The sequence below is a fragment of the Mus caroli genome, unplaced genomic scaffold, assembly GCF_978045245.1.
Source record: "Mus caroli unplaced genomic scaffold, Mus_caroli_1 scaffold_6, whole genome shotgun sequence".
NCBI classification, from domain to species: Eukaryota; Metazoa; Chordata; class Mammalia; order Rodentia; family Muridae; genus Mus; species Mus caroli.
Genome location: NW_028227261.1, coordinates 72,345,853 through 72,361,227, shown reverse-complemented (window position 1 = coordinate 72,361,227; position 15,375 = coordinate 72,345,853). Strand labels below are relative to the sequence as shown.

The window sequence follows — 15,375 nt, the reverse complement described above, 5'->3', positions numbered from 1 at the left end:
TCAACTTTAATCTTCCAAAAAGTACTTTGAAAGGAAATCTAAAAACATCATAACGAGTTTCCCAACTCTACTCCCTCTTGCAGGATGGTTTTTTATGGATTCCAGGTTTACACGAGTACTGGTAAAAGCGCCTCTTAAAATACTAATGGTGCTCTGCGTCTAGTGGTGGGATGCGTTCCCAGTGATGCTAGGAAGCTTAGGTTAGGTTTGCTTTCCCACACATAACAATTATAAACCCTGAAAAAATACACACAAAAAATATATTTAAAACATTTTTGCAGGCTTGGAAACGGAAGGTTCTGGGGGAGTAGGCCCCTTCCGAAAGCAGGAAGCAGCTCATGAATTCACTTTATATCTATCTATCTACGCGTCTATGGGCCTGAAAGCATGCTCCAGTCCCTATGGGGACCACAGACCACAATCAGGAAGCCATTTAGTCTCCCTGGATTAAAAGATAGAATCCGAGACAGAGAGAAGGTTGGGTAGCTATAAGGACATTTCCACAAATGAGAGAACTACACTAGTGGGAAAACCAAAATCTATATCAGAAGAACCCGGCAGTCTTGGCTAATCCAAGAGCTATGTGACTGGGGGAGGGTCCAGGAGGCAGCAGGAGCTATGTCCCAGCAACAGGAAGACTCTGGAGCCTGAGCCTGAGCAAACAAAATGCTTCCCAGAGCAAAGCCTGGCACACTTCAGAGCAAGGATGACAGAACCCAGCGTCTCTACAAATACATCAATCTCTAGGATATGATTTTAAAATTATTCCACATGAGAGCATGACACACAGTCAACAGAAAAAGCAATAAATAGAAATTGACTCCAAGATGACCCCACATGCTGGATCCAATATAAAATAAATAAGTGGGTGTGGATCTGTATGTAACTTACTGAACACAATGAGGCTGACCAGTGTGTAATTGGAAGTTCGCAAGAAATGAGTGAGAAACGATGAAGGAGAAACAAACTTATGGAAATTATGGCAACAAAAGTCTACATCCACATTAAACTGCTCAAACTCAAAGACACAACATGCTTTTTAAGGAGATAAGAAAAATGATATATTAAATATATGAAACAATTACACAAACAGCTGAGTCCTAAACAGTACAAGAACTGATGAGCTGAAGAGCTGGTTTTAAAGGGCTGAAAAAAGAAATACCCTAACAATTCAGAATACTCTATGTAGCACGAATACCCATGAGGGTAAAGGCCAAAATAAACTGGTTTTCAAAACAACGAGAACAGAAGAAAAATGCTGAAAGTTGATGCTATGAGAAATGCTGAACGTGAACAGAAACAATGGCAAGTATTTGGTAAGCAGAACAGAGTAAGTAAGACAAAGGTACTTAAACCAAAACGATGGTGCTTATTACGCACTTAATGATAACACATACAGAACACACCCTAAGAATAGTTTAAAAAAAAAACAAAAAAAAGCTGTCCTATAATGGTCATCTTGACACAGCCTAGAGTCACCTGAGAAAGGAGTCTCGACTAAGGGATTATCAAGAACAGATTGGCCTGAGAGCAATTCTGTGGGAGATTGTCTTGATTACTAATTGCTGCAGGAAGACGCAGCTCTCTGTGGGCAGCATCATTCCATAGGAAGGTCCTGGGCTGTGTAAGCAAGCTAAGTATGAGCCCACACATAAGCCAGCAAGCATTATTTCTTCACTGTTTCTGCTTCAAGCTCTTGCTTGAGCTCCTGCTCTCACTTCCCGCAGTGTAGGACTGTGGCCTGGAATGTGAGCCAGGTGAGCCCTTTCCTCCCCTAAGGCGCTTTTGGTTAGAGTGTTTTATCACAGCAACAGAAAGGAAGCTAGAGCAAAGGCCAACTGGTGGCAAATGAAACTACGTTTTTACAAAGCTCTTACATTTTGCACACAACAGTACTGTATTAACTCTAAGTTGATGGTAATAAGCCAAGAAGGACATTATAATCACTACATTAACCACAAAAACTAGAGACATAAAGTTATAGTAGATGTTTTTGAAAGTTTTTATTAAAGCAAGCCAAATGTAGTGGCATGTGTTTGTAATCCCAGCACTCCAAAGTCTGAGGCAGGAGAATGAGAGATGTAAAGCCAGCCTGTGCTAAAAAACACAATACATAAATAGCAATATAAACAAAAAATATATACAAATATTTTTAGGAGAAAATCTTTTTAAAATCCAATCTTAGTGGAGTAGTAATAATAATCCCAACACTTAGGAATCTGAGGCAGAAAAATCAAAAGTTCCAGGGTAGCCTTGCTATAGAATAAGAACCCATCTTCAAAAATATTTAATTTAGTTTCAATTTCAGTCACATTTCACTTTATAACTTACTTATATATTTGGTAACTTGTTCTAATTTTGAGTCCACCTTTGATGAAGTTGATCATATTTTCATCCTGAAAATAATACAATTAAATAATTAGAGCAGTTAGGAGGAAAGTTAAACAGTATGTATTTGTGAACTAAGAAGTGTGTGTGTGTGTGTGTGTGTGTGTGTGAGCGTTTCCTGCTGTGAATAGAGCCTAGAGCATGCTGGGTAAAGGAACACTCTACCACTGAGCTCTCTCCCTAGCCCCAGATACTGGCTTTGGACTGCATCTGATACATGATTCTTGCTTTGCATTTGCAATGTCATTTTATAATTTTCTTATAAGCTTGAAGTCAGTGAAAACACATTTTAAAAAAGCTTCTATTACCTTGTATTTCTAAGGACATAATTAATCCTCAAATATTTGGGGCCAAATGCTACTTCAATAGACACCATCATCCACTGAGAACTACCCTTCTGGGCTCAGTGGGACGAGAACCCTTGGCTACACAAATGTGTCCAGTGGGTAACAGTTCTCCTTTCAAGTGGACAAGAAGTCTACTTCACATTGTAAATTTCTTTTTTAAAAAAAGATTTTTTTCTTTTATTTGTATGAGCTGTCTCTTCAGACACACCAGAAGAGGGCAACAGATCCCATTACAGATGGTTGTGAGGCACTGTGTGGTTGCTGGGAATTAAACTCGGGACCTCTGGAAGAGCAGTTAATGTTCTTAACACCTGAGCCATCTCTCCAACTCCAACACTGTAAATTTCACTTCTATAAATTTTTGGACACCGCCTCCCCCCATAAAAAAAAACCCCCACTGATCTAAATTCCGAAGCGGTTGTCACTAATATGCAATTTGGGGGAGGAAGACTATTTTATGTCTCTGGGCTTAAGGGCTATCCCTCATGAAATCGAGGCAGTTGGCCTAGATGAACGACATTTCTAGGATCAGCACTCTAAGAGTCTCCTAATAAATATACCAAATAACCCACTGAAAGACATTCTGTTAATGGTGCTGACTAGAGACAGGCCCACACTCTTACACTCCTAAAGATCTCAGACACTTTTGAAGCCAAAAATCAAAAACAAAAAAACTATTTTTAGTTTACTAGTCTCATTAACTACTTAAATATTTAACATTCCTATTTTTATACAAGTCTGTAAATATAAAATTCACTATACAACTTAAGTGTTTATATTCTTATTTAGGAATTATTTTAAGATACTAAGAAATTTTTATCTTACATATTTAAAATATCAAGAAATTAAAGTTTTAAGATATTAAGAAATTTTAAATATTTAAATTATTAATTAATCTAAATAAAAATCTTATTTATATTTATACAAGTTCATATACAAGCCAAAAAGAAATTTCTTGGGCTGGATTAAAAATCAAGTAATGATTATTTCATTCCATGATTCGGTAAACACTGACCAAATGCTTATTTTGTGACGGGCACCTGATTGGGAAAGCAACATGATGTGCTGAGTGACTAGGCCCAGGCCACGATGGAGACCCGCGCCATGATGGGGACATGCACTATGATAAACACATCCGTGGGGTGTCAAGAAAACACAAAGTGGAGCATGGAGTCAACCAGAAAACCAAGAAAACACAAGGACAGACTTAGGGAAGGAAGGCAAAGCGATCCTGAAGTTTATATGCAAAGGAAACCTCAACTGGACACATCAGGAAGCATTAAAGACCACGCTGGGCCATCTGCAAGTACAGAGATGAGAGCTAACACAGCACTACTGCAGAAGAGAAAGGGGCAGAGTGGGAGGGGAGCCACTTTGACCCCTGTGTGAGCGAGGATCAGTAGCACCTGAGGACAACCCTGGAAACCCTTTCTCAATCTGTGATACTCTGATACAGAACCCTGACAGAGTTCAAGAAAGCCATGGAATGCAGAAACAGAACACCAACATAACAAGGCAGAGGCTCCTTTCTGGGTGAGAATCAATCACAGAATGAGGGATGAACGAAAATTAACAAGAAACCAAGGACAGTCACTCAGCCGCTGTACAACCAATCCTTCAGCAGCTGATGAGCACCACTACAGGAGCCATGATTCGTGGCGGGAGCACGGGGAGTGGGGGGAGCTTATGAGTACCTCTGCAGGAGCAAAGGTTGTGGTGGGAGCACTAAGAAAGGGGTGGAGCTGCAGATCCTAACCCAGCCAAAGCACAGATACACGGAAGTAACCACAAGCAGACATGAGGGAGGAGGAGGAGTGGACACTTCTAAGTGAGGTTGGAGTTCAAATCCTCAGTTACAAAACAAAGTTTAAACCTAAAAAACTGGTCAAATCCCCACTTGGAAAACACATAGGGGGAAGAGTAGGGGCCTCCGTGATTCAATGTGACGTTACTGACATGGTGAGAATGCTGTCAATCCTCCTGGGTAATGTACAGGGCTTCGGGGAACAGGACACTACCCTGACTCAGTTTTACTGAACCGAATCTAAGCTAACATGTCAACTTGCACAGGGAAAAATACCACCACTATTACCACCTCAAAACAAACAAACAAACAAACCTGGAGAGGTAACTTTCAAAATCATTTAAGACTCTGAGCCTGTTTTCTGCTTGCTTATCATCTCTACTCCCGCCCTCATCGGGACATAGTCATCATTGGGGCATAATGTAAAACCCATGCTTCTAACAGCTTTGGAGCACACACGTGTACGCAAAGCGTGAAATGTAGGGCCTCATAATAACTCCTTAACTTCTAAAAACTGTTCTTTCCAGGTAGTGGCCAGCACTTGGGAGGCAGGGACAAGTGATCTTCACAAGTTCTAGCCCAGCCAGGGCTACATAGTAAGACCCCGTCTGGAAACCAAAGTAAGAAAGAGGAAGGAGGATTAAAGGGGTGGCAATGGGTAAAATGTGAAGGGTCCTTGGAAAAACTAGATACCCGTGCACACCTGCTCATCGCAGGAGCAGTGACACAGTGAGGGCTTGGCCGAGGCTAAAGAGGCCTCCTCGGCCGGGGAACTCTTGCCGGCAGCACACATGTGCAAACTGGAGTCCTCTTTGCTCTCACACGAAGAAGAGTCCTAAGAGCCATTTGAAACAGACAGGAAGTAGATCTGAGTAAGAACACAGCTCCCCAGAGCCTTCTTTCAGGCAGTCCTTATGGGGCGGGGGCAGGGGGACGGAAACAAATATCTTTTATTACCACTCTAAGCTTCAGTGCTGACACAGGCTGAGCAACATTTACCGTGTTCTGTACAGTGTTGGCAGGCTTCCTGCCCAACCCCAGTATTCAGCCAGACGTTTATTACCTGCACAAATGTGAGTGCTGCTTTCTGTAGGAGACACTCGGCGTAACAGATCTCAGCATGCATCTCCTCTATTAAAAACAAATACATTTATATTAAGACACAGTATTGTTTTAAAACATTCTGAAAATCATGGAAGATAGATAAACCCAAGAGAGACACAAAAGCCGCGATGGCGTCCATGCTTCCAGAGAAACAGGATGGCTTGTTCTTGGATAAGCCTGGATTGTGTGAACTGTTAAGGAGGTCATGAAAGACCCACAACATGAGGACTCCCCCACGTTCTGACTCAGGAGAGGCGACACCCCAAAATCACCAACGAGAAACGGTCTTGCTGCAAACTGCAAGATGATTTTTATTCAAGAGCACTCTCGGGCCCACGGTCATACACCACGCAGGGGTAGAGGACCGTGGCGCCCCGAGTAGCTGAGTAAGGGGGTATTTAAAGGAAGAAACCACAACTCAAGGAAGTGGGGAGGGCGTTGTTGGAAAATACCAAAAATACCAGTTAAGAGTCACAAGGAAGTGTAAAGTCACAAATGTCACAAGGAATACCTGGTAATTGTGAGGGTTATTTCTCAAGACAGTTTCTAAGAGCCCCTAACGTTGTTAGCACATTTGCATTGCAGGTTCCAGCAATGGTCAGGGTGGGTCAGGGTGACTTTCTTTGAATGAACACTCTTTGAACCCAGGAAGCAGGTGAGTGGAGGATGTCGCTATCTGTTTTATGACCAGCACCTGGAGCACTAAGCCACAAAGACCACACTCTCAAGCCTGGGCCTAAAAGCCTCGAATTTTGTTTTTACTTTGATATACTTCTTCAGTCATCTTCAGCTGCAGCCGACATTACCAGCAGAGAGAGGCTCGAGAAGAGGAGGAAACCAACTGTTTGTCTGAACAGAGTCTCACTTGGAGCCCAAGCAGTTCTAGTTGTAGCCCAGACTGTCCTTCAACTCATGGCAATCCTCCTGCCTCAGCCTCTTGGTACTATAGGCATGAATCACCATGCCTGACTGAGGAAACAAAATTTAAAGCCCTTTTGAGAAAAGAAAACTTACCTTAAAAAAAATGTACATAAACATCTAGCAGTTACACAGAATGAAAAAGCTAATGAAGCTTATGAATCCTAGCTTCTAAACGCTGAAGGCAGGGTCATCATGACAATGATCAGAGAGAAAGCAGCCCCTCCCTAGAGATGTAAAAAAACCGACAGACCTGCGTGTACAAGTTAGGGCTCCTCAGAAACAACAGAAAAGCCAAGCTACAAGCTACAGTGAGCTCACACCTGAACCCAAGTGTGCTCAGAGCCAGGCCAGCCCAGCAATGTATGCACCACCCAACATGTCCTGGTGTCCTGGACAGCCTGCTGTATTTGCAGAGATCAGAGAGAGAGAAAATTTTATGTTTCTACATGAACAAAACCATCAGATTCCTTTCTCCATGCAGTAGAGGACACCACCAGGCCTCGGTGCTGTCTGTGCAAATTGGTGTGTTATTTGAGCTTGGAGGAAAGATTCTGCTTCATGCTAGTACAGGGTGCTGCTCAGGCCTGCCTTTCCTCTCTGCTGGTCTCCTCATTCATATGGTCCAGTAATAATGTTTTTACTTTGCAACCATGGATTAAATGAGTATTGCCTGTAGCGCTTATCAGACACGCGCGCGCACACACAGTAGGCCTTGATGAATGCTGGCAACTTTCACCATTATTGTTTTTGGCCTGTGTCTGTGCTTCTTGGTTAAGGTTCTGAAGGCGGCACAGGGCCTTTTTAATTCAAGTGGTGAGGCAACAGGAGGCAATCTGCGTCACTGGGAACTCTGCTGGCCAAACTAGATAAGATGTAGGTTTTCCTTCATTTACATACACATGACCCACGGGCTCTCTCATACTGACTTAACTTAAATGTTCAATTTATGAAAAGTACTCTGCAGCTAAGTTCCTCAGAAACAGGCAGGGAGATGGGGTAGAGGACACCACCAGGACACGGTGCTGTCTGTGTGCATCCTGGCACTGCCACCAGTCACAAGCCAGTTCTCCAGGATGCCTTCCCTCAGAGTATGCCTCTGGGTTTTCAGGACCTTAACAGGAATTCCAACTAGCAGATTATTTCACACCTGACTAGCCTCTTCCTAGGTTGTGCCCTTCCCTCCCCCAGCCTTTGAGCAGGCTAAACAGATCTTGAGTGCTTGCCACAGTAGGCTTTCTGATCTAGGTGGAGTCAGCCTCCTCCTTGCACCTGCAATTTCCTACAGGAATTTAAAGGAATAGACTGCCCGCTGAGCTTGTTTTGCAACCTAATCCAGCTGAAACAAAGGATGGGTTTGGTGGTCTTCCCTTTCTAAACTGGAGCTGCAGAACTAAACTTTGAGCCTAGATCAGAACTTTTGACTTGGCTTCACCCTTCTCTAGTACCGTCCTTTTCATTTCCAGCCCCCCTTTCAGGTAAACCCAGTTCATCCATGGCCGCTGGACAGCTACACTAGGTAACTGCTACAAAGTGATAACCGTCTGGGGTTTTCAATGCCAAATGCCACCTTGAGAACATATGACTAGCCTGGGGCAGGAGAGGGGGAAGGGAAAGGTCAGCGCTGGTGGAGGACCAGAAGATAGAAGACAAGAAAGTGCAGGTACCCTCCCAAAAGGGCAATGGGGCGCCTCTGGCTATAGCATGAGGTTCCTGAGGGGAGGGGAGGAGAACCCAGCAGGCTGACACAGGGGCAGTGCCGAAGGCTACAGCTGGCAGTGGGCTAAACAGCAGGTCCTCATCAAGGCCTGAGTAGAAGGACGACTAAACCAAAGACAGACAGACTTTGATATCCAGTAATACAAAGGATATGAGACAAAGCAGGGAGAGTTTGGATTCTGTAATTCTCCCTACCGACCCTCTTCCCACATTCTAAGCGCTGCACCTCACTAAAGCATGGCACTCTCTGAAATCAGCTGACATAAAGCTGTTCAGCACCAGCCGCCCATCATGGGAGGAGAGGAGCAAGTGTGTTCCACACCAGGTCCATGAAAACCGCCACGGAGATACTCATTCCTGAACACAGCTAGAAACTGGACCATGCAAACAAAAATTACCAACAGGAAGACAAATCCTATACTAAAGCGACAGTGTGCTGCCGTGCCCTGTTGTTCTGGTTTGGTTTTTGCCAACCTATCATAAGTTAGTTATCTAGAGAGAAGAAACTCAATGGAGAAACTAACCTCCATCAGGCTGCCTATAGGCCAGTCTGCGGAGCATTTTCTTGGTGGATGATTGGCCCAGCAGGTGGTCCTGGGTGGTATATGGAAGTAGGCAAGCCAGTACACAGAGTTCCTCCTGTTTTAGTTCCTGCCTCAGCTTCCCCTGATAAGGGACTGTAATGCATCCTCCCCAACTTGCTTTTGGTCATGGTGTTTATCACACCAATAGAAAGCAAACTAAAACACCCTTCAAACTTAAAAGTCTGTTTAGGATGCCCTCACAAGCAAACACTGGAAATAAGATGGAACTTCATGTATTTCGCTTTATTCCTTCACTATGACTGATTTACACTCTATGACTGATTTACACTGAGTAATTTCTTCACCAACATACACCTTAATTGTAAATTCCTTAGTCCATGAAAAAATTCATGGTGCACTCAAAAAGCTAGCTAAACATCCTTTTTGTACTAGTCTAAAGATATTTATAGTTCAGAATAAGCTACAGATATGGGCCAGTTAATTTTTCAATATTTAGTGGAAAGTCCAGATTTCCTAACTTGCTCTGTTTAAAGGCAACAAGGGAAAACCAGAGCACAGTGTCGCTGACTTTCCACACGTGATCCATCAGCCATGTAAGGTGTTTCCCAGCCCTCCATGGGAGAACATGGGGACAGCGGGAAGAGCAGTGGTTTAGGGAAAGCAGACCAGTTCCCATGGTGCTCTGACAGCTGGATCACCTTGGCCTTTCTCTCTGTGAACATCAGTTAAACACAAAGGGGGGAGGGGGGTAATGCTAAGGAATGCACCAAGAGGGTGCCTGGCACACAGAGAACACTTCAAAAAAATAAAACACTAATATGTTTTAGAATTATTTATTCTCACACCAAAAATACCATGTCATTCCTCTTAAAACTAAGATTTAAAACTCTCCATTGTCACCTTCACACCACAAAGAAAAAGGGAAGCAGTCACCAATGGACCAGGGAATGAGTCACATGGGGTTCCCAGGAAGGAAAAGGCAATGCAAGAGTCATACTGGGGCCAATTCAGTCTCATGGATTGTCTCGGGAACACTTTAGGCCTCCTAGTACCAGCTCTTGTTCTTAGGGATGCTTGGAGATCAGTTTCTGATGGAAAAAAAAAGATGGGTTTCAACTGCCGACAGTAACCAACAAAATACCATCAGTTTCTGCCATGGTTGAGTCAATACTCTTTTCTAGTAAGTCCTAAACACAAGGGACGTGTCACAGTCCTGTCCTGTGATCAACACTCAGAGCTCACATCACTAATTTCTCCAATGGCCCAAACAAGCTGACAACGCTCCTACAGGACCAACGGAGCCCCATGGTAAATCTCTCTCCAGGTGTGTGCAGCGTCCATTTGACATGAGGACTGTCCTGCCTTGACAGCCATCCCCAGAGCTGTGCTCGCTTCCCCGAACCGCAGCTGCTCCAGGGTTTGCACTAATCATCTCTTCCAAAACACGGGCTTGAACGTGACACTACAGAGTCCCTGGATGCCCCCTGGAGATGAGGCACCCTTCTGTTGAGGGCTGACTAGGGCTACTTCTCCCCTCATCTTAGAGGGATAGGGAACAATGGGTGATGATGTTCCTCCCAGCTATCTGACTGAGTGCTTTCCTGGACTACTGATTATTCTTAAAGCCCACAAGCCAAACATCTTCATCAGCCATGTAGACGAGCACTGTCACTTCAAGGTATAAACTTTATCCAGATACACCTTTAATCTCAGCACTTGGGAGACAGAGGCAGGTGGATCTCTGTGAGTTCAAGGTCAGCCTGGTCTACAGAGTGAATTCAGACCAGGGTGGAATCCATAGGAAGACCCTGTCTGAAAAACAAAACAGTACTTTCACCTTGGAAAAACATTAATAGTCTGTAGAAAATGAAACCCTCCAACGATAGTTGAATATAGTTTGGGGGGAAAAATGCCAATATCTATCAATATTGTAAAATTATAAACCCTTGGTTCCAGTTATTCTACTTTTAGAAAACTGTCTCATGAGGTACTTGAAAGAATACACAAAAATATATATGCACAAGGATTTTAGGACAACAATATTTGCTAACAGGAAAGAAAATTAAAACCATAGAGCTGTCCTTCAGTGATGAAAGAACAATCACGTTGCTGTACTGAGTACCAACTCATTTCACAACTGCACAGCTCCAAACAGAGAAAACACATTTACGGACACTGGTGTGGGGCAAGATCACATTGTAGCACAAGTGTGTGGTTCAATGCTTGAAAAAAAAAAAAGGCAAGTGAAAAACAAACTGCATGCGTCCTTTATATGCATTCCTGTTTGCATAAATGTGTACACAGCTTCAAAGTCAACCACTGACCAGGGTGAGCTGGGAAAACAAGAGGCCACTTCCTTCATTCTCTACACTTCAGTGATGGTTCAGGGGCTCTTAGCCTCTAGAAAACAGAGAGAGACCAAGCCTCAGTGGATGCTTACCTTCACTCAGTTGTTCCAGGGACCCTCGAGAAAGGAGACTTGAGAAAGACTCGACAACTGTGCATTTCTTCCTGTATCTGCATTGAAGACAAGGGCAAAGACCAGCATCAGGTGAAGCTCACTGTCACTGGTGATCCTTTCAATCACAGCAAGATGTCGCCACATGGCAATTCCTGGCCCCTCTGCAAGGCCAGGCCTCCCTCCTATGCATACAGTGCCTAGTCCTGAACCACCAACCATGAGCACTCAGCCTACTAAGCGTGGTGTAGAGGAACCCACAGACCCACTGCATACAAACCTCCCCTCCTTTGTGGATGAGGAGTGGACTGAAAGTGCAGTCAGGAAAATGTTCTTCATTTGAGATTATAACAAAATCACATGAAGATTCATCTTAGCCACATTAAAATTCACCGATATAAGTAAGAGCCTTCACGATGGCCTTCTACATGCAGAGTACAGCTGAGAACTGACACTCTCATTCCAACAAATCAAGAGTGTCCAAAGGCATCCTCAGGCAAATAAAAATCCCCTTCTGAGTGTATAATTTCTCCCACATAGAACAGGTGCACTCCCTGTTTGACTTGACATGGTACCCAGTTCTTAACCAACCTACCGCAAAAGAACTAGAAAGCTGCTCTCTGCTAGCCCTTCTGAAGCCTCCCTCAGACTTTTACCATAGCTCAGGCCCCATGTACCCAGCAGAGGGCACGGGTAGTAAGTGGGAGCCTTATTGTAATTCCACCACATAGAACGGAACTGGCCAAGACACTTTAAATCTCAAGTCCTGCTCCATAGCTCTGGCCAACCTCAAACCAACTCCTTACTTCAGCGACCTGCATTCACTTGGCACTCTGGCGGGAAGGCAGGGGTTGTCTTAGCTCGGATATAAATTACTCAGTCATACTTTTGGCAGGTTTGTAAAGCGTCCTTCATGGCAGAGATGCCATTCTGGATGTCCTGCTGCTCGAAGGTCATGACAGCCTGCAACACCACAATGGTGCTGTAGCCCAAGGCGTGGTACATGCTCTCCTTGGCCCTGGAAAGAACACAGCCAGTGAGTACATCTCAGTACAATGAAAAGGGAAGACACAAAAGCCCGGGTTTTTTCTGATACCAACAATACCTAATCCTCACCGTGTATATCTCAACTTCTCCTCCATAGTTACTGAAATGAAACAAGCTCCAAAAAGCCTGCTTTAAAACCTCAAGTATCAGTTGAAACCCACACAGTAGAATGAAGTGCTGGGGACAACATGCCTTTCCCTGATTCAGCACAAGGGGGCAGCCTCTGGACTTGTTTCCTCGGAAAAAGTTTATAAGCAAAGCTATTTTTTTTTTCCCAGTTGAATGGGGGCAGTGCACCACCTTAAAATCTGAAAAGAGTGAGGCTTGGTGACACACAGCTGACCTTAGCATCCAGAGAAGCAGAAACAGGAGCTCAGGAACTCAAGGTCCTCTTCTGGGAGGGCTACTTGAGAACCTTATCTCAAAAAGGAGGATGGGGGGAAAAAATCTAAGGGAGGGGGGCGAGGCAAGGCGAGGCGAGGCGAGGCGAAACTTTAATGTGATTCAAAGAAAAAGTGCCTTTAAAACTGTTCTCTCCTTTCCAGTCAAAGCCAAGAGGAAGCAAGATTTTTGCACTAAATTAGGTCACACACAGAGAGACCTGAGAGAGTAGCCCTTAGGATCTAATATCTGAGGGTCCTGAGGAAAGCTCCTAATGGTGGGGTTACCAGGCTCTGGTCACTGCCTGAGCTGCTAGCTCCTCTCAAAGCCTCTTACCTGACCATCTATGTTTCAACATCCTGAGGCAACCTTATTCCTTTCGTTCTTCCTCACACGGTCTAAATAACGAGCCTTTGTCCTGAATGAAGGCACTGCCCGCCCACCCCAGTTATCAGTGGCAGTTCAAACCTCACACTCAAGTGGGGTGGAAAAGGAATTTTAACAATGAACTGTGCATAAAGATCAGAGACCATGAAATCAATAATTTATTTTTATGCTATTTTATAAGCACATTGTAGAAGTGAAAGAGGGTTTGTTTAAAAAAAAGAATAAAGGACACAGAGACACTGAGTCAGAATCGAGAGCTAAAGAGCAGCAAAGCCAGGCAGACCAAAGATGATGAAGGAAACAGGGGTCCAGGAGATGACAGGCAAGTCTTAGGGACACTGCTGGCCACTTGACATGAGGGATCAGGTCCCCCCAGTTCAGCATCAAAGAAGCTTTCCCCGTCCCCCTAGACGCTGAGTCTGGAGACCACTACAAGATCACTTCTGCAAAGTCCACATCACATGCAGCACATGTACAGCTGGGGCCAGTGAGCAGGCCAGGGAGGGGGGGGGGTGCCAAGCCTGAAGGCCCAGCGTTAGTAACTTCCATGACAACAGTAGCGAGCCCTCATCATACTCCTATTTGCTGAGATTTGATCTTAGCACTGGGATTATGCTTCTCTAGTTATTCCCCTGCTGGCTTCAAAGGCAACGCTGGTCAGCGATTCTCCAAAACCATGGAGACGACGCCCACGTGTGGAGGCTAGGGCTGATTGGAAAATTTCTCCTGACCAAATATGAAACGACACTTCTTTAAAGCTGATTGGCCGGACGGGTCTCACTCAAACTAGCTTATACACACTGAGGCAGGCACAGACACGGGAACATACAAACAGGACATCAGAAAAACACATAAAATATCGACTGAGAAATAGAGTTCATTACCATGGACGTAGCAACTCTAGGGCATCTTTAAATTTGTTACTTAGAAATAAGTTCAGTGCCTCTGCACACTCCTCCAGGCCGCTCTTGAGATCCACCTTGGCTGATGAACTGAAGAGAAAAAGGGAAAGACAAGGGAGTTTGGTAACTTTTACTATTAGCTCCTTGCCCCGGGAGACCAGTTGACATCTTCCCCCCCCCCCCCCCCCCCGCCCCTTGCTGCTTCTCAATGCTGGGGCAAAGAAGTTTCCCCCATCCTCTGTAAGGCCAATGCTCTGAGCCTATAAGAAACAGGTGGATAGGAAAGAGGCACAAGTGTACATCGCACACACAGGCATGGCAAGGCTGAACTGTGGGTGCCCAATTACCTTCATTAACACTGAGATGCAGATAAGCCTATACAGGAGAGAGGGAAGTGGAGCCAGAGAAAACCAATGATTTTGTTTTTCTGGAGTTTGCTCTTTGAAACAGGGTCTCACACCACAGCCCAGGCTGGTCTGGACCTCAAGGCCCAATTCTCCTGCCCTAGGCCTTTGAGTGCTTTAATCATAGCCATAGAACTCTAGACTTCATTTCCGTGAAAAATCCTTCTGGCCAGCCAAGGCAGTTGGTATCCACTGGAGTCTTTTTTTCCTCTGGCTCCTCTTCCTAAGTGGGGAGGAGGGGAGGGGGCACACAGCACTGCATTCTCTCTAGAATAATCTCTCTTATCAGACAGGGGCCCTTTAAAGAAGGTTCCTCCTTGTTCTTCCAAAAGGAAACAGGAAAAGAAAATGACATCCCAACATATGGTGCTTTGCCACGCTGACCACTAATGGAGCTTAGAACCCATGTCTCTTAGGCCTTCTCCCATTTCCTTTTACCTTCCTTCTTTTCATTCTTTTCAACTGGAGTCCTAGCCTAAAGCTCACTAAGTAACCCAGACCAGCCTAGAACTGATGGTAGTCCACCTGCCTTGGCTTCCTAAGTACTAAGGTCACAGGCACACACTACCACTCTTATGTTCTGGGGCATCATTTTCTAACAACACCAACTCTGTCTATAACATAGCTGGGCCTCAACTTCCTTATCTGTAAAATGGGAGCATAGCAATCTATTTCCTGGGGCAGTCTTGAGGAGAGATTGACCAACAAACAAGTGCCCATAGTAGGCACCAACTACATGAGGGGTTGGGAGGGCAAAGGTCACAGGCACGGAGGCCTAATTCTGAGGATGACTGTGACTGAAAGATGTTTCCTAACTATTATACGGTGGGGTGACTCATGGGAATATCTAGGTTGCAGGGAGGAGGAATTCTATGTATGGTGCATATGCTGCAAGCAAGACAGAAAATGAGAGAAAGGACAGAAACTAGGCCAAAGTCAGAAACTATAGTGTCAGAGGGGGTGGATTCTAG

The 15,375-nt window shown here is 44.6% G+C and overlaps 1 protein-coding gene across 2 annotated transcripts in view; it reads right to left on the bottom strand.

The window, feature by feature from the left end:
- The window catches only part of Ttc39b (tetratricopeptide repeat domain 39B), a 103,884-nt gene that overhangs the window by 26,552 nt on the left and 61,957 nt on the right, over positions 1-15,375 (bottom strand). For both annotated transcript variants that reach the window (XM_021159755.3, XM_029476157.2), the window contains 5 exons: positions 13,983-14,090; positions 12,170-12,301; positions 11,266-11,342; positions 5,603-5,670; positions 2,332-2,396 (listed from right to left, as the gene is read on the bottom strand). In XM_021159755.3, coding sequence (XP_021015414.1) covers positions 2,332-2,396; positions 5,603-5,670; positions 11,266-11,342; positions 12,170-12,301; positions 13,983-14,090 — 450 coding nt within the window. The remainder of the gene's footprint in view (positions 1-2,331; positions 2,397-5,602; positions 5,671-11,265; positions 11,343-12,169; positions 12,302-13,982; positions 14,091-15,375) is intronic.